Here is a 20,102-nt window from a genome sequence, read left to right as displayed (position 1 = left end):
ATCGCTTCTGCCGCTTCATTTTAGCACTCGGTGGGGGTCTCCGTGCTCAAACCCCCACAGATTGACATGTCAGAAGCTTTCTGAAAGTTTAGTTACCCATTAAGGCCCATTTACACAGGACAATAATCGGTCCTATGAATGCTTGTTCCCGATCATTGCGCTGTGTATGGTCAATTGCTTCACTTTTCCATGCCAGTGGTTTTACAAAACCTCCCCTTATGTGATACTATAAAATTCCCTGTGTCATGCTCCGCCCCCAGGTCGATGCATGAGTTTTGCCTACAATGTTCCTTTAAATAGGGGAGAAAAAAAAATCCTCTTGGATAAATATCTTCAGATCCTATTGTTTTTATCTGTTTCCAATTCGGAAATGGACGTCAATATGGATCCTATTGATGCACTGCATCTGTCAGAAACATTATTTTAATAGATGTGATGGATCAAGATGCTGCCAAGACCAGCGGTGCTAAAACCATTGAGCAATACAGTCACATGTCCAATGGATGTGATGCCAGACCAAGGGCCCTGTGGTGAATTTATTATTATTTTTTTTTAAAAAAACCTATTAGAAATATATACCTAATAATAAACGTCACCATTTTCAGCCCATTACACTCACCGGACTTCTGAACATCCCCTTTAAGAAGTATTCCCGGTCATATATCTGTATAATTCCCTATAAGACAATCTCACTGCGTATCTAATAACCCCAAATACCTTCCTACACTCTCTCAGGCTTCCAACAATGACTGACTATTCTTATCCACTCAGACAACTTGTTCTCATCAACGCCTTCAGTGCTTTTCCCATTTTTGTCATTCATTTATGGAATTCCCTACCTCCCCCTCCCCTCAATATTCACATCTATGAAGCCACATTTCTTCCTTTTTAATTCTGTGTTCACAAGTCATTATATTTCACTCTATGGGATCAGTTCGGGGTTTTTCTATTTAAAGGATATAGAGACACGTACCCAGTCTGACCAGCATTCCCGATTATGCGCCGGCGCATGGTCATCCGCAGCAATGAACAAAGCGTTCTATGTAATTGTGTACTGATATAAGGCTGGTTTTACAAACCGCGTTTTCCTATGGTTTGTTGTTGTTTTTTTGTGTTTTTCATGTCATTTTTAATTGTGTGGTCAATATTTAAAAAAATAAATTAAAAAAAAAAATAATGCAGCATTCTCTGAGTGGCGTTTTTGTTTCTGCCATTCTTTATCTATGGACTTCAAAAACAATGGAAAACGTGTACAAAATAAAAAATGCCACCAAAAACACTAATATGTTTTCAAAAATGCTTGCGTTTTAAAGTGTTTTTTTTATGCCTAAAACGGTGTAAGGGTAAGTTCACACGCAGCGAAAATACTGCGGGTTTTCCGCAACGGATTTAGTTGCAGAAAATCTACAGCATAATACAGGAGCTCGCGAAGTCGATGAGATTTGAACAAATCCAATCCACACACGGTGTAAATGACGAACGGAAAAAAAAAACGCTCAAATTGACATGCGGTGCATGTCAATTGTATTTGCGTAATCTTTTTTTTTTTTTTTCTTCGAGTTTTGCGCATTGAATTCAATGGGGTGTTAAAAGCCGCCACAAATAGCAGATGTTACGATTTTTGTGGCAGAGAAGCTGCGATTTTGCCTGAAAAATCGTAACTCAGAAAATGAAAAACGGCTTCTACTCACACGGGATGATACGTCATCCCAGGAGGCCGGGATGCGTCGCCATTGCTACGTAAGTATCTATTTTTTGTGTGTTTATTTTACGTGCATTTTTCCGCAACATTCTGCCACAATTTGATGCAGTTTTTTTCGGTTGGAATTCTCTGCGGCGCCCAGGGCAGATACGCTGTGTGCTTTTACACAGCGTTTCTGCCCTGCGTGAACATACCCTAAAGGAAGCCTTTGGGGGGGGGGGGGGGTGTTCTTTATCCCGCCGTTGGTGAACAAGACTGATTATTACTGAATTAAATCCGCTCTTCCCGGATAGACCTCGCCATTAGTCAATACCCATCCCATGGTTCGGCACATCAGCTTTTCCTCCCCAATGTCTGATATTTGTCCATCCAAATTGACCCAGAATTCCCTCGTTGAGTCACTTTCTTCCCGTTCCGTCTTCGTTTCAAGCACGCGTGTGTGGTGTATATGCGATGCCAAACACAACATGATCTCAATCTCCCAGTGGAGTGTATACAGATGTTCATGTAAGGCCACAGCTGGGGTTTAGTTCTGCTAATGGCTGCCCTCATAATTAGCCAGCCAGCCTGTGTGGGGTGGTGAGGACGTCTTTGTTCTGCAGGCAACAGGCTGCATGGGACCTCAGGGCCTTGATGAGGTGAACAGATGGGGCAGTCGTGGAGCTCTTTGCACCCTTTAGACTTTTAATGGAACATAAATCCCTTTCCCTGTGAAAATAAGACGTTTAGCGTGAAACACAAATCTTATATCTGTCATGGATTCATTATAGAAACAGACAGCGGAGAATGGAGATGATAGCTTTGTGGTTGTATTAAAAGAGGCTTCCTCATGAATATAGCAACCCATAAATGGCTATTATTACCAGTAATATCGGCCCATACTGCTAAGTGCTCCCGATAGAGGGCATAAGGAGTAATACTGCGACATGGCAGGGCTCAAAATGACTCCTTTGGCCTATACTCCTCCTCGTAAAGTGAAACGCCATTAGGAAGTCTGTCAGCCTTAGGGCCTGTTCACATCACCGTTCGCTTTCCGCTCCGGGGTTCCGTCTGAGGTTTTCGTCGGGTAAACCCCGCAACGGAAAGTAAAAGTGAAACCACAGCTTCCGTTTCAGTCCCCATTGATATCAATAGTGACGGAAACCTTGCTAATGGTTTCAGTTCGTCACCATTCCGGCAGGTTTCCGTTTTATCGACGGAATCAATAGCGAAGTCGACTGCGCTATTGATTCCAACGGAAACCTGCCGGAATGGTGACGAACAGAAACCTTTAGCGATGTGTCCGTCACCATTGATATCAATGGTGACTGAAACGGAAGCTGTGGTTTCAGTTTCCGTTGCGGGGTTCACCCGACGGAAACCTCCGATGGAACCCCAGAACGGAAAGCGAACGGTGATGTGAACAGACATAGACGATTCCGTATGGTGCGTGTGTTCACATCTGCGTAGTGACATAAAGTTGTTTTGCTCCGTCAGAGGAATGCCGGAAGCAACGGTTCCGTTGCAAGATGGACGCCGTCATCAGCCGACGGAACCCATTTACTTTAATGGGTTCCGTTGCCTCTCCATGGCAGATCCATGGCGTTGGCAGATCCGGCTGAGATTACCGGAGACAATAGCTTAGCATGCTACGCTATTGTCTCCGGTAATCTCAGCCGGATCTGCGACGGGGGCCCCAGAACGGAGCCTCCGACGCAGATGTGAACAAGGCCTTAGTGCTGTGCTTGCTAGGAAGTACCCAACTATGCTTAAGCTGCTGCCTAGCAACAGGTACTGCCAATAACATGTGACACCTCCTGGGCTCCATGCTCCTGTGTTACTCACCGTAGAACAGCGCTAATGGCAGCGTGTATTGATAGCACTACAAACACTTCTTCCTGCGTTTCACAGAGGGATGAAGTTAATAGATCACCGCACTGGTAAGTGTCGGTTAGATTCCCTGACAGTGAGAAGTTTGGCAAAACACAGTATTCAAGTATATTAAAAAACGAATCCATTATGGATTATCTATTGCGAGGCCTAAGGGGGTGGTGCAAAGAACACCAAAGAGAGAATCCCTGTGTCGTGCACCTTTCCCACAGACTTATCTTTTTTTCTTGGCGTGTTCCTTTAAAATGTAAGATTAAATTGTCATTAACTTTTCAACAAACTTTGCATAAATGAATAGTACACTCGAATATAAGAAACATTGTAATATATCTCATTAGAGAAAAATGCTACTTTCTCCAATTATCAGGCTCCTAACCGTTCACTCACTCTGAATTTCCTGCTTTTTCCATCTCTTCAAGACAAGAGCAGAGTGAGAGAAATACACAAAGATCCTGCAGTAGTAAGTGTTATATCCCACCCCAGTGCGGGATTCACAGCTACATTGCTCACTACTACTGCTGCTTTCTATATGTGTGATACCTAGAAATAGGGGAGCAGGATTCTCCTCTTCTCTGTGTGTAGTGTATAGAAGACATGATAGCAATTAGGGTCCACCCACTAGCGCAAAGAAAATGGAGAATTAGAGCCTGCAGAGGGGAAACTGCTAAATAATGGCATATACGAATCATATAATTGCCAGAAATCATGTTATTCCTCATATACACACACGTCATTCTGAAAAGTCACCAGAATGGTTAGGTATTCTTTAAAATGGATCTACTTTCCTGCCAGTGGCGCTTGAATGAGTCGCTCCTGCAGGACCCGACCGTGGTATCAGACATTTGTAGGGAATTAGTGGAGTATTTTACCATGAATGTTTTGCCGGGGGTTGACCCTTTTTGCATTTGGGAGGCACATAAATGTGTGGTGCGCGGTTCCTTTATTCGTATTGGTTCCAAACTAAAGAAGGAGCGGACGGCACACCTCCTGGACTTATTGTCCCGTCTACACAGTTTGGAATAGTCCCATAAGGTATCCCAGGATCGGGTTGAGAGGGTGGAGCTGGAGCAGTTGAGAATGCAGGTCCGTTCGCTCTATCTTTCCAAGGCTAGGGCCTCCTTAGTTAAGTGCCGGCGGCATTTTGACGAAATTAGTAACAAACCGGGTAGGACCTTGGCACGGGCACTTAGGAAAACACGCTCTCGCACTTATGTCCCCCATGTTCAAAACTCACACAATAGTTGCCTGCAGCTCCCACAAGACATCTCGGAGGCCTTCCGTGCCTATTACGACTCTCTGTATAATCTCCCTCGGGCACCTTCTTCTCCGGATGGCGGTAGCCACTTGGAGAAGATTGAGGCGTACCTCCGGTCTTCGGGGATGAAATGTATTCCTCCAGAGGCTATTGCTGCCCTGGAGGCTCCTCTTTCTCTGGCGGAGTTGTCTTGGGCACTGAAGGACTCGCCCACGCGGAAGGTGCCGGGCCCAGATGGCCTGCCTTTGCAATATTATAAGGTCTGCTCAGATATTCTCTCGCCCCATTTCCTACACGCCTTCAATTCACTCACAGAGGTGGGTACCCTTCCCCGAGACACGTTGAGGGCCCACATCAAGGTGATACCCAAAGAGGGGAAGGATCCATCCTTGTGCCTAAATTATCGCCCTATTTCGCTGTTAAATGTTGTTCTGAAACTCTTTGCTAAGATTCTGGCTCATAGACTGTCCCCACTACTGCGTACCGTGATACATAACGACCAGTTGGGTTTCATGCCCCTCAGGGAGGCACGAGATAATACAACTCGGGCAATTAATCTAATGTATCAAGCGGCTGTTTCGGCCCTTCCCACTTGCTTTCTGTCAACGGATGCGGAGAAGGCCTTTGACAGAGTCAATTGGGATTTTATGCAGGCCATTTTGTGGTATGTGGGATTGGGCGCACATATGTTGCATTGGATTTCGGGTCTATACTCCTCCCCATCGGCTCAGGTTAAGGTCAACGGATATTTCTCCTCCGCACTCGCTATCTCCAATGGTACGAGGCAGGGTTGTCCCTTGTCCCCAATAATTTTCATTTTATGTTTGGAGCCTTTTTTGTGCCATATTCCTTCTAATCCGGTTATAGCGGGTATGGCCTTGGGAGGTAGGTCCCACAAGGTCGCTGCTTATGCGGATGACCTACTCTTCTTTCTCACGACTCCCAGGATCTCCTTGCATAACCTGATGGCGGAGCTGGATAGATACTCGAAATTGTCCAATTTTAAGATCAACTACCAGAAGTCAGAGGCTCTGAATATCTCGTTGCCACAGACCCTGGTGGATGATCTGTCGGAGTCCTTTTCCTTTAAATGGGCTAGGGATTCCCTTAAATATTTGGGGGTCCGGCTTCCCAGTGATCTGTCTCGCCTTTATGCAGTGAACTTCCCTTCGCTACTTCAACGCGGATTCTTTGACGAAGGGCACCTTTACCTGGTTTGGCAGGTGTGCAATATTTAAAATGAATATTTTGCCATGGATCCTGTACCTTATTCAGGCGCTGCCGGTACACATCCCACGGCCATTCTTTCAAGCTCTGCTGTCTCTACTTCACAAGTTCATATGGGCGGGGAAACCGGCGCGTATTGTGTTGGTGGCGTTGGTCTCCCGGACTTTGTTTCCTACCATCAGGCCTCTCACTTGACACAAATTTTGGACTGGTTTAGGCAGGCAGAGATTAAAGAGTGGGTGTCCATGGAGCAGGCCTTTCTTGAGGTTTCCTTGCAGGCCTTACTCTTGTTGGACAGTCACGTCCCCCTGTCGGCGCGGACGCACCCGACTATCGGGCTCACTCTGGCGGTTGCGTCACGGCTCTTTCCTCGGAAAGAGATTTCTCCGTCCCCATCTCCCTTGTTTCCCATCTTGGGCAATCCTGCTTTCTCACCGGGGCGGGAAGGGGGCCCCTTTGAGCTCTGGCTGAAGGCAGGTATGGGAAAAGCCGCACACTTAATGCAGGATGAGACGTGGATATCTAGCGCACAGTTGGAGTCTTTGTCTGAGCCTGTCTCCTTCACTAAGTGGCAGGTCACCCAGTTGAGACACTTTCTCGCGTCCTTAATTAACTCATCGGCATACTCACGAGACAGTTCCCCGTTCGAACTCCTTTGCACGGGAATGGGCACGGTGCGTCACTCGTTGTCCAGACTTTATGCTCTCCTGATTTCACCATCCGATTTGTCCACTCCGGCCTACTTGCTAAGTTGGGAGAGGGACTTGGGTTAAACGTTCACTACGGAGCATAAGGACAGATTGTTCACTATGACGCATAAATCCTCTATGGCTAGCAGATTTCAGGAGACAGGGTTTTTCCCCATTTAAATCAATGGGCAGATGTTTGGAGGCGTTCAGCCCCCGCATATTCAGTCATTTTTCGGGGCGTTTACGGCCCAAAAAACGGCTGAAAATAGGCCGTGTGAGAACACCCTAAACGGTTTTCCCACTAAAAACATTTATCACCTATCCACAGGAGAGGTAATAAATGTATGATTGCTGGGGGCCCCACCACTGGGACCCCCACCGATCACTAAAACATGGCTTTTTCTCTTTTGACAATATTTGTTAATTTATAACTTCAGGCAGGACCTAACATTCCAGCCCCAGTGCATTGTGGATCTTGTAGTTCCCTATTCTTTATGGAAGGGCTTTAAGGGGAATGGGCTGGATTGTCAGGGAGATGTCAACGCATGGACTGAGTATGTGTGGGAAGGGGTTAAATGGCAGCGGCCTTTGATCCCCTTATTTAATGTCTGCAAGAGGGGAGGGGGCTACAGACTGGAAGCCACCAACACTGAATGAAAGGAGACAAGGGGTGGAAATGGGTTACTCCCCCCATCACCCACCCCTATGACAGGGAAGCTCTATGCTCCTTCCCTCCTCCTCCCTTCCACACCGTACACCTCTATGGCACACACATGTAGATAGACTCCCTCTGTCTCCTCCGCACACTACACCTCTGTCACATGCGCCATGCCTGGTGGGCACACTCCCATATCTACTCTATACATAACAATGGGCACACTCTCGGCTTAAGTATGCCGCCCAGTTACTCCATGCACCATCTGCAGATTAACACGAAAAACACACACATACCAAAGCAAACTGTTGCCCTGGGGCACACAGACCAGTTGCTGCAACACACACTTCACTGGGCACAGACACCACAATGCTTTGTACATACTGTTAGTTCTTGAATTTGTGTTACACACACCCTGTGCCCCTTATTCGGGAGTGAACAACCTGGGCACGCACACCATACACATGCACCAGTCTGCCACTCCTGCCTGTTGTCCCCATCACCCCCTATAAAAACAGACACACTACCCACACCCACCCACCCTTCTCACACAGACACAGGGTCTGCTCCCTCCCATCCAGGATCCTGTTTAGAAAGTTATCCTGTCCCGCGTCAGGGGCGGGTGAAAGGAGGACAAGAAGGGAGAGACTGGGCACGTCACACAACACTCTGGAGCCTGTGCCCACCAGATGCCTTGGTCCCACTCGCTCCACAGGCTGTCTGGGATGGCATTCTGACAGCCACCTGGCACTCGTACCGCCTCAAGGAAGATACCTAAGAAAGGTTAGATGCCGCCGGATATATTCAGTGCCCATGTATGTAACATCACTGGCACCAACTTAGACTATGATACCTACACACATCATGCCCGCTCACACACACAATGCAATATTCCAAGCTCCAGTTCTATCTGTAACCTTCTTATTATTAATTATATAATATCACTATGTAATTCATACCTATTATACTTTTGTCTTTTTTGACACAAAAGTATTTAACATTTCATATGCAAAATCAAAGAATGCGTGCCAACAACATATGTCACATATAGCACATACACACGCATCACACACAAACATGTATTAGATATAGCGTTACAACCTGGGTCACGTGTCACTGCACATACATGTGCGTGACCTCCACATCTAGTTGAAGGGAGATGAGGGCTACACTTTGTTTTCTTCTGCTTTGCCTACAAGCCCAACGTGCTAGCCCCAGCTCAGCCAGGGGGCATTTTGGCATTTGCCCTAACCAGCTGCATGCCAACTTGTGGGTGGACGCCCAGAGCACCTGTGAAAGAGAGTGTGAAACTGATCAGGTAAGAATTGGCCTTTGAATTAAACTTTATTGTATACTGTATTTAATTCCGTCCGGGAAATGTGTGACACTGAACATCATGTCATTGTGACCCGGTAACATAAATGGATATAGCAGAGCTGAGCTTTTGGCACAGCTCAGTATGATATCACTATGTGGCATGTGTAGTTTTACATAGGACTGCAAGTAAACTTAATGAATTCTATATCTATCTATCGATCTATTGATCTTCCTTAGGTTATGCTCACACTGCCTATTTTCAGACGTAATTCGGGCGTTTTACGCCTCGATTTACGCCTGAAAAGATGGCTCCATTACGCCTGCAAACATCTGCCCATTGCTTGCAATGGGTTTTACGATGTTCTGTTCAGACGAGGTGTAATTTTACGCGTCGCTGTCAAAAGACGGCGTGTAAAAAGACGCCCGCGTCAAAGAAGTGCATGTCACTTCTTTGGACGTTTTTGGAGCCGGTTTTCATTGACTCCATTGCAAAACAGCTCCAATTACGTCCGTAATGGACGCCACGAAAAACATGAGTACTTGCAAAAACTTCTGAAAGTCAGGAGCTGTTTTCGCCTGAAAACAGCTCCGTCATTTCAGACGTAATTTGTTAAGACGTGCGAACAGGCTGTGCTAAAGTCGCACATTACCACTGGCCCTGACACATGAAAAGGTGACGTCTAAGAATATATCAATAAAAAAAGGGACAGGATCTCTCTAGATCAGAAGTCTCCAACTTGTGGCTATCCAGCGGTTGTCAAAATTACAACTCCCAGTATGTTCTGACAGCCGCAGACCATCAGCATCAGCCAAACATCAGCCAAGCATCAGCCAAACAAGAAAGACATGTAAAGGAGGAGGGGGATACCTCCTAGGTAAGAATTAAAACACCTAAAGAGAAGCCTCATCTGCTGCACAGCATTTATGTGGTTAAATAATGATGATTTATGTATTATTTTTTCTTTACAATCTTATCTCACTGTGGTTCCTTTTCAGGATTGTGAACCTTTCGAAAAATGTTGCACCAACGTGTGTGGACAGCAGAGCTGTGTGGCGGCCCGCTACCCCGATTCTGGCATGCCAGCTCAAGCTTCCATCCGTCCTGCCACCTGTACAGGTTTTGTCTGTGCTCAGCAGGGTTCTGTCTGTGAAATGTGGGAAGGGCGTCCAGTCTGCCGATGTCGGGAGCGATGTGGGAAGCAGCCGGTGTTCACATGTGCCTCAGATGGATTGACTTATTATAATCGCTGCTACATGGATGCCGAGGCCTGTTCTAGAGGTATCACGCTGGTTGAAGTGCCATGCAAGTTTGTGTCTTCTTGGCCTCTCACTACCATGGCACCTTCTGAAACCACCCTCCAGCCAACCCAACCATCAACTCCCTTGGAAGTGCCAGTGCCACCTTCCTTGAACCATTCACCAGCACCACAATCGGTAACAGTAGGTGGTACTGTAGGGCTACAATGTGAGTCTAGTGGCCGTCCACGACCTGAGATCCTCTGGGAAAAGTTGGGTGAAGGCCCTGCTGCATCACTCATGCGACCAGACCAGATGTATGGCAACCTTGTGGTGACCAATTCTGGCCAGCTTGTCATCTACAATGCCCGTCCAGAAGATGCTGGCATTTACGTTTGCATAGCGCGAAACTCTGCAGGACTTCTCCGCGCTGAATTCCCACTCTCTGTTGTGCGGAAGGGTATATCTACAGGGGCAGCAACTAACCGCCGTCCAGTTCACCCCTCTCAATGTCTAAAGCCCGCAGATCGTAGGGATTGCCAAGGCGCTCGAGTCCTTCGCTGGTTCTATGACTCACCAAGTGGTGACTGCCAGACCTTTTATAATAAGGGGTGCTCAGGTGGTACAAATATCTTTCAAACTTATGAAGAGTGCAGAGCATCATGCCAGCCCCGATCACCAGACATCTGTACATTACCACCTGTAAGAGGGCCTTGCAAGGCGCTGCAATGGAGGTGGGCCTATAGCCCTTTTACGCACCAGTGTTTTTCTTTCATTTACGGTGGGTGCAATGGCAATCAAAACAACTTTGAGAGCAGGCAAGCCTGTGATGATCATTGCCCCCTGCCACTTGCTAAGCAGTGCCAGGGATGCCATCTAAGAGGACGTCTTGTGCCTAGCTTGTGCCGTAGTGACTTTGTGATTGTGGGGAGGCTCGAGGATTCTGGGGAGGAACGAGTGCTGCGGGTGTTTCTCATAGAGATACTTAAGGATGACTACATGGGTCTCCGTCTTTTCCATACCAAGTACTTGGAAGTGACAGTGGGGGACAGTGGCGGAGCTGGGTGCGTATGCAGCAGTCTTGCGGCTTCAGGGGTCAATCCGCTCTTGATCATGGGAGACGTACAAGATGGCATGGCTTTATTAGGACCATCAAGCTACGTCCGGCCTGCCAATGAGAAAAGACTGAGGAAGGTCAGAGACATGCTTGAAAAGGGAACATGTCAGATGCTGAACCGATTTCAGGACTGAAAACACGAGTGAATTTATGTCGTAAACCGCTCTCCATGATAAGCTATTATCAAGTGATAAGGACAAATGATCCGGCTACAATCTCATGAATATTGCATAATCTCCCAAAATGTCCCCTTAACTGGGTTTAGGCGTATGTTAAAAAAAAAAAGTTGGAAATTAAGTAATTTAGTCCTTAAAGGGGTAGTTCACCTGACAATATACTGATCATACGGTGTCCTCCTGCTGCTAGGACCCCGTACGATCAGCTGTAATCTGTGGGGGAACCTGGCAGTAAGCGTTCAATTTGCCTTCAGCGCCCCCACAGGGGAAATGAAGAACTACACAATTCCCTTTGTAATCAATGCACTCTCCATATCATGTATGGATGATCTGGGTTCTCCAGTGTGAGAGACGCTCTAAGTAATAGATGAGAGTTGTGAATGCGGCCCCTATTACATTGGCATCCCCTAACCAGACAGCCATAATAATAATTAATAAAAAATTATCATTATTATTAACAATGGCCGGTCACTGTGTGATGTATGTATTAAACAACGTAACCGTGCTGGAAATGTACAAACAGCAAATAGTGACACTTTTTGTATGTAAATCACATCTTGTAAGAGCATTTTTATACATGAGGCCAAATGTGTCTGATAGAACTGTTGCAGCTTATCTTATATCCTTTGTACATCTTGGCGCAATTTTCTATTCTCTGCATAATTTTGGATACAACAATCTTGTTTTGTTTTTTTTGTACTCTTTGATGCTATAAATAAATTAAAGTATAATTTCACTTACCCCGTTATAACAAGGCCTTTCAGCAAAGCGGGTAAATGTATGAATAATCTACTGGGGGCACTTTATATCTACTTGAATAATTGTGAAAATAAATACCGGGTTCCATCGTATTCTAAAAGCTAGTGCATTACCAAAAGTGGCCACATGAGGGAGCACCGTACCTGAATTACAATTTTGCATATTCAGAGTACGGTTGACGGCAAATGTAAATTTTTTTTCCCCTTATGTAAACTTTCTAGACTTTTAGAGGCATCGTTTGCATTTAAAATATTCCAAATTACACATAAAATGACTATTAACTGGAGTTGAGGGGATGTAGATTAAATAATGATACTTTTAGTACATTTATTAACAAAAATATAAGTTATGGTGCCCCGCAGACACAATTTAAAGGGACAAACAGGTGAGATTTTATTTCTGGTTTTAATTTTTTTATTACAGATCCACAATGCATCCATCACACAAAGCTATACGCAAAGGCAAATATATAAAATAAACAACCCCTCAAAGGTGCGCTGCGGCTGCCGCATTTGTCACCGAGAAGTGACAGGATAATGGCGGATACGCTTTTGCTTTCTTCATATGAGACCTTGGTTCACATCTTACGGAAGATCAAACACTTGTTATTTGCCGGCATGTCCACCTGCAATACAACATGAGAGTCGGAGATCAGTAGCACAAAGGTTTGTGTGTCACAGTGTCACATGGCAGGAGACAGGCATTGGTTAATCGTAATCATGTGAGGGGGAGGGGCAATCTGCAGACATTAAAATGCTGTTGTGTCTGTCAATGTGACATTGTCGTACACACGGTCGCTCTGTAGACCATGAACCTCAAATAATACGGCAGAAATTTGCTTGTATCAATTTAACAGGCAGAGTTCAGTCCGTTTGCAGACACTCAATCCAGACATTGACAAAGATATTTTCTATTTCTATCTCAATCCTCCAATTTTGTATTTACGGAGTCATCATTTAGGGCAGTGATCCCCCAACAACCGGGCCGCGGACCAATACCGGCCCGTGGATTATTTGGTATCGGTCCGCGGTATCCACCCGGTGGCCGCAGGGAATTCCAGGTGAAAAACCGCACCAGACTGTGGTGCAGTTTTTCAGCCTGGAGTGTCCGCTGCAGAAAACTGCCGCACTTAAGCCTGTAATTGGCTGCAGTGGCGGTCACATGGGATGAAACGTCAACCCGGGAGGCCGGCCCTCTGATGTCATCCAGTTCAGGCTCCTGGGATGACGCTTCATCCCATGTGACTGCTGCTGCAGCATGTGATTGTCTGCAGTGGTCGCATGGTCAATTTCTTTGCGGTTTTTTTCTGCTCACTATTTACGCAGTGTGTGGATGAGATTTGTTCTATCTCGTCTACTTTGCTGCTATTGTATTATGCTTCGGATTTTCCGCAACAAATTTTAGTTTCCTAAAAACTAATTTTTATTTTATTTCCATTTAATTGCAGTCTGCAGTTTGTTTTGTAATACACGTAATGAACACCCCCCCCCCCCCTCCCGGTCCGTGGAACAATTGTCTTGCATGAAAGTGGTCCTAGGTGCAAATAAGGCTGGGGACCGCTGATTTAGAGTGGTGTATACGCAGAGGGACAGATTTACTTAGACAGATGTTTCATGCGCCAGCCTAAGGGCATGTTCACACGTGGCGGATTTCCTCCGCAACTGTCCGCATCAATGCCGCACCTAATCCGGGTTGCGGATTACGGCTGCGGATCTGCCCAAAATGTGCAGTAAATTGATGCGGACTAGCTGCTGCGGACTGCGGGAAAAGTGCTTCCCTTCTCCCTATTCAGTGCAGGATAGAGAGAAGGGACAGCACTTTCCCTAGTGAAAGTAAACGAATTTCATACTTACCGGCCGTTGTCTTGGTGACGCGTCCCTCTTTCGGCATCCAGCCCGACCTCCCTGGATGACGCGCCAGTCCATGTGACCGCTGCAGCCTGTGCTTGGCCTGTGATTGGCTGCAGCCGTCACTTAGACTGAAACGTCATCCTGGGAGGCCGGACTGGAGACAGAAGCAGGGAGTTCTCGGTAAGTATGAACTTCTATTTTTTTGACAGGTTGCTCTATATTGTGATCGGTAGTCACTGTCCCGGGTGCAGAAACAGTTACTGCCGATCGCTTAACTCTTTCAGCACCCTGGACAGTGACTATTTACAGACGTCTCCTAGCAACGCTCCCGTCATTACAGGAGCCCCATTGACTTCCTCAGTCTGGCTGTAGACCTAGAAAGACATAGGTCCAGCCAGAATGAAGAAATGTCCTGTCAAAAAAGCAAGACGCATGCGCAGCACACATAACATGTGCATGACAGCTGCGGACTTCATTGCGGAAATTAGAATCTCCATTGAAGTCAATGGAGAAATTCCGCCATGAGTCCGCCACTGCTCCGCAACAGACAGAGCATGCTGCGGACACCAAATTCCGCTCCGCAGCCTATGCTCCGCAGCGGAATTTTACGCCTCGTCTAAACGAACACTTCTAAATTAAAGTGGAAGTCAATGGACAAACGGCTCTGCTGCGGATTAACGCTGCGGAGTGTCCGCAGCGGAATTTAAGTGAAATTCCGCCACGTGTGAACCCGCCCTAAGAAGGAAGGCCGCTGGAGTAAGATCCGATGGACGCCACTTAATAAATTTGTTGCATCTTGGCTGTCGGTGCGCCGGCTTCTGGCGTAAATTATAATAAATTTGTTGGGCCACTGCAAGCCATGCCCCCTTTTGCTAAACTCGATCTCTTTAATTAAAAGTGGCATGCGCAGCGTAAAAACATCAAAAGTTTGAATTTTGGCCACAAATTGAGACTTTTGTTGCTTTTGCAACTTTTTTCTCTGCCAGGAAACTGGCACAGAAAAGTTTATAAACTCCCCAAGACAGTTTTAGTTAAAATACATTTACTCCATTATTTACCCATAGGAGCTTAGTGACCCCATTATGTGTTTAAATGAAAATATGTCCAAAAACAGCGCTACTTTTCTCCTTGAGCTGTGTCTGGTATTGCAGCTCATCACCATTGAAGTGAATGATGTAATACCAAAAACAACCTCTGGACAAGGTGGCGCTGTTTCTGGAAAAAAAAAAAAAGAAAATCAGACCTTCACATCCATAAAGAAAATAAAATGGGCGAAAACTGATGTTTGTGTTGTTACCATGGACGCACAAGTGGTCAGTATCAACACTCGTTATTGAATATGTTGGCCCAATTGTCTGTGCCTATACGGCAGCAATTACTGTCAAGTTAAAATCTGACAGCAGGAAGTCCCTACCATTCTCTCCAGTGCCATCCCACAGGTTTTTGCCAGCTCGTGCAGATTTGATGTATCCCAGATTCCCCAGGCTGGATTACTGCAAAACAATAGGTTATATCAGAAAGTCATTTACAACATACAGAGAGCAGGCAGTCTAGGATTATGGATTAAAGCGGTTCTCCGGGTGTAGAAAAATAATGTGTAATAACGCAGCCTAGGATAGAGAATTGCATGGCGTGACTGCTGCCAAGCTGTTCCCTTCTCTGCTATAAGCACGGCACCAAATCTGAGTCATGTGGGATAGACTGGTTGCTAAGATACACTGCCTGACAGCTACAGCACAGAGTTTTAACGGGGTTGTCAAGCAGCGGGTCCCTAGCAACTATTACACTATCAAAGTGGCATTGGGCCGAGAATAGAGTAGGGTCATGGAGGCTTGGTATTACTCAAAACTACCTTCAACCAATGACCATGAATCAGATTGACACACAATCTATATGACAAATTTTGGGGTATTGTAATGACGGGGGTGGGGAGACAGACAAGTGAGCCCTAATCTACCCACCACTCAGTCCCTGCCTACTTGCAATGACCCACCCTAGGCGACGGGGTACAACTGGGCAACGGTCCCTACGCTCAATAAGTGCACGACAGACAAACAGACAAGGGTACACAGAGCTAGGGGGAGAAAGGGGCAGTTGCCCACGGCAACACCGTGAGCAACAAGAGAAGTGAACAAGCCGAGTCAAACCAGGAGAGTACGAGGTGCCAAATGCAGAGCAGAAGAGTAGTCAGCAAGCCGGGGTCAATATGAAGCAAGGACAATGGTACAAGAAGCTGCAGCAGGGCCAGGAAACCAAACGAGAAGAATCACAAGCAAAGGAGGAACAGGAAAGGCAGGTATAAATAGACAGAGGGCGGGAGCTAGCTCCGTCTGGCCAGGCTGTGATAGGCTCTCCCACTCCTAAGCCTGCCACCCTGAGTGGTGGAAGATGGAGTCAGTCTCACAGACATAGAAGCAGGTGCAGACTGATTATCTATGGGCGTTAACCCCGAAGCTGTGCCTGGCAGATCCTTTACAGGTATGGTAAAAACCCTTAAAATGTAAACATAGGACTGGTATAGGGTATCGGACACCAGGTAACAAGGTGAAGACACACAATAGGAATGTGGAGAATGCAGAGAGGATACATTGAGTAATACCTGTTTTTCAGACTCTGGTTAAAATCAATATTACTCTGTGGGGTGAGGACGCCATTTACAGAGTACGGCTGGGGAGAAAACAAGGATAATGATTAGTGAATGACGGGATGTCTTGTAATATATGATTACTGGGTCCATTCAGCTCTAAAGCTGGTCATAGATGGGATAATTTGCCCCGATATGATCAGAGTTCTTGTATTTCTTGTACTGCGTGGCCCTTTAAAAACTAGCGCCCCAATAGAATCCCTGGTTGGTTTGGATGCGGACTGGCCTCTCTGTGATCAGCTGATCATACACATTAGATGATTTTTCGAAAATCTGTGGATTACTATCGCCAGTAAGGTCAACCAGGTTCGGGCATGTTATAATCTGCAAGATCATTTTCTCTCCCGGAGATAAGTGGCACCATAGGTATCTGGAAGCCCCTTATCGAACTTTCCTTGCACCAATAAATCTGCATGATCAAACCATATATGGGGGGGCAGCAAACATTATTTTGATCAGGGGTTTAGTCTATCCTAGGGATAACGTGATGGAATATATACAACTTTAGATATTTACTTCACATTAACAACAGCATGTAATAATGGGGGTCAGTCTTACCCCGTAGGTGACGAGAAAACCTCCAGGTTGCAGTACATTTCCGGCGCCATAAAACAGACCCTGTTGTAAACATAAAGTCAGAGAACATTATATATGAGTGTAAACCATTTAGAGATATATTTTATGTATTTGAATTATTCTATACTGTCCACGCAACCTCATCCTCGGCTTGCTTCCGAAAACCCAGCACTGGCAATTGACAGACAACTTCCTGTCGTTACCACCGCGGTACACAGAGTGCCACCCGTATAGTGTGATAAATCTGGGTCTTCACATGAGCAAAGAGATCTACATATCTCCTGTGGCATCCATCGCAATAATGTATTAGGGATTTTTTTGCAAGCACTGCGCTTGCTAGGTGGCACCCATATAAGCTCTATTGGTTGCCTACCAAATGATGCCCCTATCAAAATGTAGTTTAAGTGTCACTCCCTATAGTATAATTAAATTGGTAGTGTGGCAAAAGGAAATACCAACATTAAAGGGGTTGTCCCACCAAAAACCACCCCAGCTACACGGGAGCCGCCGCAGCTCTCCTGGCAAACCAGACATTCCCCCTGCAGCAGCTTACATGGCGGCCATGGCTGTTTGTGGAATACACGGATGGCTCGAGTCCATGGACTGATGGAATAGAATTCCATGGGTCTAAAACAATCTAATTATCACCCCAAAGGTAAAGCTTATTTCTCCGGTTGCCAAAATTGTCTTCATAGTTGTGGCTGCTTTTAGTGATGTTATAAGCATTACACTTTGTGGAACAGCCATGGGGTCCGCAGACAGGCCACAATGTAAAAGCTGGTTTTATTGCCCTTGGCATGACGATAATGGTGCGTGAGCCAGTAATGATTAGAAAGGTTAATAAACGAGACATAAAGCAGGGGACCTGAGTACAGCTGGGTTCAGATATATGAATCATGTTGATGCAGACAACCAGTTGCAGTGAATTTGGCTCCAGGCCCCAAGTCTCCCAGCTCCAGGAGGCATCCAGGGTGCGGGGTTGCTCCACATTCGTAAGAGACCACTTGGAGATGTATTCGGTTATACTGCAGGAACAAAACAATGGTTACAAATTCTTTTAAACGCAGCAATTTAAAATGATGTAAGTTGATCCTTAGCATTAGACTACAAACTTTAACTTTGTTAGTAACAGTGTATGCCAACATAGTAGCCGACCATTGCTAAGGAGCAACGGAGATAATTTAAAATGTCTATGCAGCAAATCTCTACTTATGTGAACCAATAATGTAATAACAATAGTTTCAATTACACTTGATATTTCAATTCTGTTTTCTAACACTTTGCTTGCAGTCAGTGAATGTGAGCATTCATTTTTAACATTCAAGGCTGAACACTTGTCCTGATCATGTTCTACTCACCCAGGTTTACAACTTCAAGTGCCTCTCTCTTCAGTGTCTGAATTTAAGCAACAAATGCTTCCATTCACTGACAGCAAGCTGATACGTGACGTATTGAAACACAAAGTACAGATGTAGAAAAATATGGCCATGTTGAAACACGAGTTGCCAGTTTCTAGTGCCCAGATCATTTTTAGGACAACACAACTTGTGAGTGTGTCAGGATGATGACTATGACACGTAATTTCTTAGTATATTTATCATCATGGCCGACAGGAAGTCATCTACAAACTCGTACATGTTATAATATTGGTCTTGGTTATAAAGTATCTGAGAATCGCTTACCACATTGTTATTTTCAGATGAGGCTCAATAAATCTAGCATCTAGGGCCTGAGTAAAGGTGCCCATTCACATTAGATGGCAGTCGGCTGAACCCGCCGATTTTGGGAGGACTGGACGACTATTTAATGTATACAGGAGTTTCCCGACATTCCGCTATTTGGTGCGTTTTTCGATGCGCTAAAAAACCGCAACCGCAACGAAAAACGCACCAAATCGCGGTATAAAAACATGCGGTTTTTGTATATTTTTCTTATGCGGTTTAAACCGCAGCTCAACCGCAACGTCTGAATACACCCTTAGAGATCACGTGACTGATCATGTGATCACTAGGTAGGGCTTTAAAGCTGGGAAAATGGCGTAAAAACAGAGCCGTTGTGATATATACTTTATTTATGATGTTTTTATGGTTCACGTGATTCAAAATTAAACTCATGCAAATGTGAACAAAATATATCTCCAGCACAAAAATAATAGCTAAACAACTATGTCCGGTTATGGTTTGCTGGGACTTGTAGTTCCATATAACATGAATAGACAATGGAGATTTATGAACACTACTGCAAGTTGCCCATAGCAACCAATCAGAATCCAGCTCTCAATTCTCAGAGGTCCGATGAAAAGTGAAAGCAGCGACCTGATTGGTTGCTCTGGCCTTCACTTTTCCTTTGAGGTTGTTTAGTTAAATCTCCCGCACAGACTTCCTATCTAACCTCATCCCGGTCACATGACCTGCTCTGATCATATGAGCCGTTGTGGTCACATGACTCACCTCCGCAGGCAGCGTTGGTCCAGCTCAGAAGGAATCCAGCGCACGTTGGGAAGGGCCCGGGCAAAATGTGCTGCGTGCTGCCCCGTTCCCGATGCCACCTCCAGTACCCGCACCACAGGGAATGCAGGATTGACATATTGTCGCAGGACGTCAAGGATTGGCTCCTTGTTTCTGTCCGCGGCTGCGGCCACTAACATCTTTCCGAGCTTCACTGTGACAGGCGGTTCTTACCCCACACTCAAGGGCGGAACTACAACTCCCAGAATTCCACAGTCCTAGCGGAATACTGCTTCTTAAAGTGACCGTACCTCTTATGTTTTATAATAGCTGTGGCGGGCGCTGACCTCCAGCTTGTAAATTGCTGAAATAAAAATAAATAATTTTGTATTTGCAGAATTTTTTATTTATGAGAAATCTAAATCTTGCAGATAAGTACAACAGAGAGAAAGCTAAGACCATAAACACACCAATCCTTTGGCCAATATGATCCATCATCGTAGTCTGTGTCTACTTCGACCTTTTCGTAGAATCTTTAGAACTCTACATTGTGCCGTTCCTCCGTTATTCCTCATGGAAATGA

At 45.6% G+C, this 20,102-nt stretch overlaps 2 protein-coding genes across 3 annotated transcripts; one reads left to right on the top strand and one right to left on the bottom strand.

The window, feature by feature from the left end:
* The first annotated feature begins 7,553 nt into the window (after positions 1-7,553).
* Positions 7,554-11,909, top strand: WFIKKN1 (WAP, follistatin/kazal, immunoglobulin, kunitz and netrin domain containing 1). 2 transcript variants are annotated; one of them, XM_075830424.1, is made up of 2 exons: positions 7,554-8,180; positions 9,711-11,909. In XM_075830424.1, the coding sequence occupies exon 2, from the start codon at positions 9,792-9,794 to the stop codon at positions 11,199-11,201; it is 1,410 nt and encodes a 469-aa protein (XP_075686539.1). In that variant the 5' UTR covers positions 7,554-8,180; positions 9,711-9,791; the 3' UTR covers positions 11,202-11,909. The 2 variants fall into 2 exon arrangements, with proteins under 2 accessions (XP_075686539.1, XP_075686538.1); XM_075830423.1 differs by having other exon boundaries at positions 7,554-8,715.
* A 469-nt stretch (positions 11,910-12,378) lies between these two features.
* METTL26 (methyltransferase like 26) lies at positions 12,379-19,801 on the bottom strand. The gene is made up of 6 exons (XM_075830420.1): positions 19,523-19,801; positions 17,938-18,097; positions 17,055-17,114; positions 16,452-16,519; positions 15,267-15,345; positions 12,379-12,627 (listed from the first exon to the last, which is right to left on the bottom strand). The coding sequence occupies exons 1-6, from the start codon at positions 19,717-19,719 to the stop codon at positions 12,580-12,582; spliced, it is 612 nt and encodes a 203-aa protein (XP_075686535.1). The 5' UTR covers positions 19,720-19,801; the 3' UTR covers positions 12,379-12,579.
* Positions 19,802-20,102: the final 301 nt, after the last annotated feature.

Source organism: Rhinoderma darwinii, chromosome 6, assembly GCF_050947455.1.
Source record: "Rhinoderma darwinii isolate aRhiDar2 chromosome 6, aRhiDar2.hap1, whole genome shotgun sequence".
NCBI classification, from domain to species: Eukaryota; Metazoa; Chordata; class Amphibia; order Anura; family Rhinodermatidae; genus Rhinoderma; species Rhinoderma darwinii.
The sequence above is the reverse complement of the archived record's forward strand: the minus strand, read 5'-3'. Positions and strand labels throughout refer to the sequence as shown.

Coding starts and splice junctions, on each gene's coding strand:
- WFIKKN1 (XM_075830423.1), top strand. CDS start 8,557: ATGAGGGCTACACTTTGTTTTCTTCTGCTTTGCCTACAAGCCCAACGT. Junction 8,716..9,710: donor GAGAGTGTGAAACTGATCAG/GTAAGAATTGGC, acceptor GTTCCTTTTCAG/GATTGTGAACCTTTCGAAAA.
- METTL26 (XM_075830420.1), bottom strand. CDS start 19,719: ATGTTAGTGGCCGCAGCCGCGGACAGAAACAAGGAGCCAATCCTTGAC. Junction 15,346..16,451: donor AACCAGAGTCTGAAAAACAG/GTATTACTCAAT, acceptor ATTGTTTTGCAG/TAATCCAGCCTGGGGAATCT. Junction 12,628..15,266: donor GGATGGCACTGGAGAGAATG/GTAGGGACTTCC, acceptor GTTGTATTGCAG/GTGGACATGCCGGCAAATAA.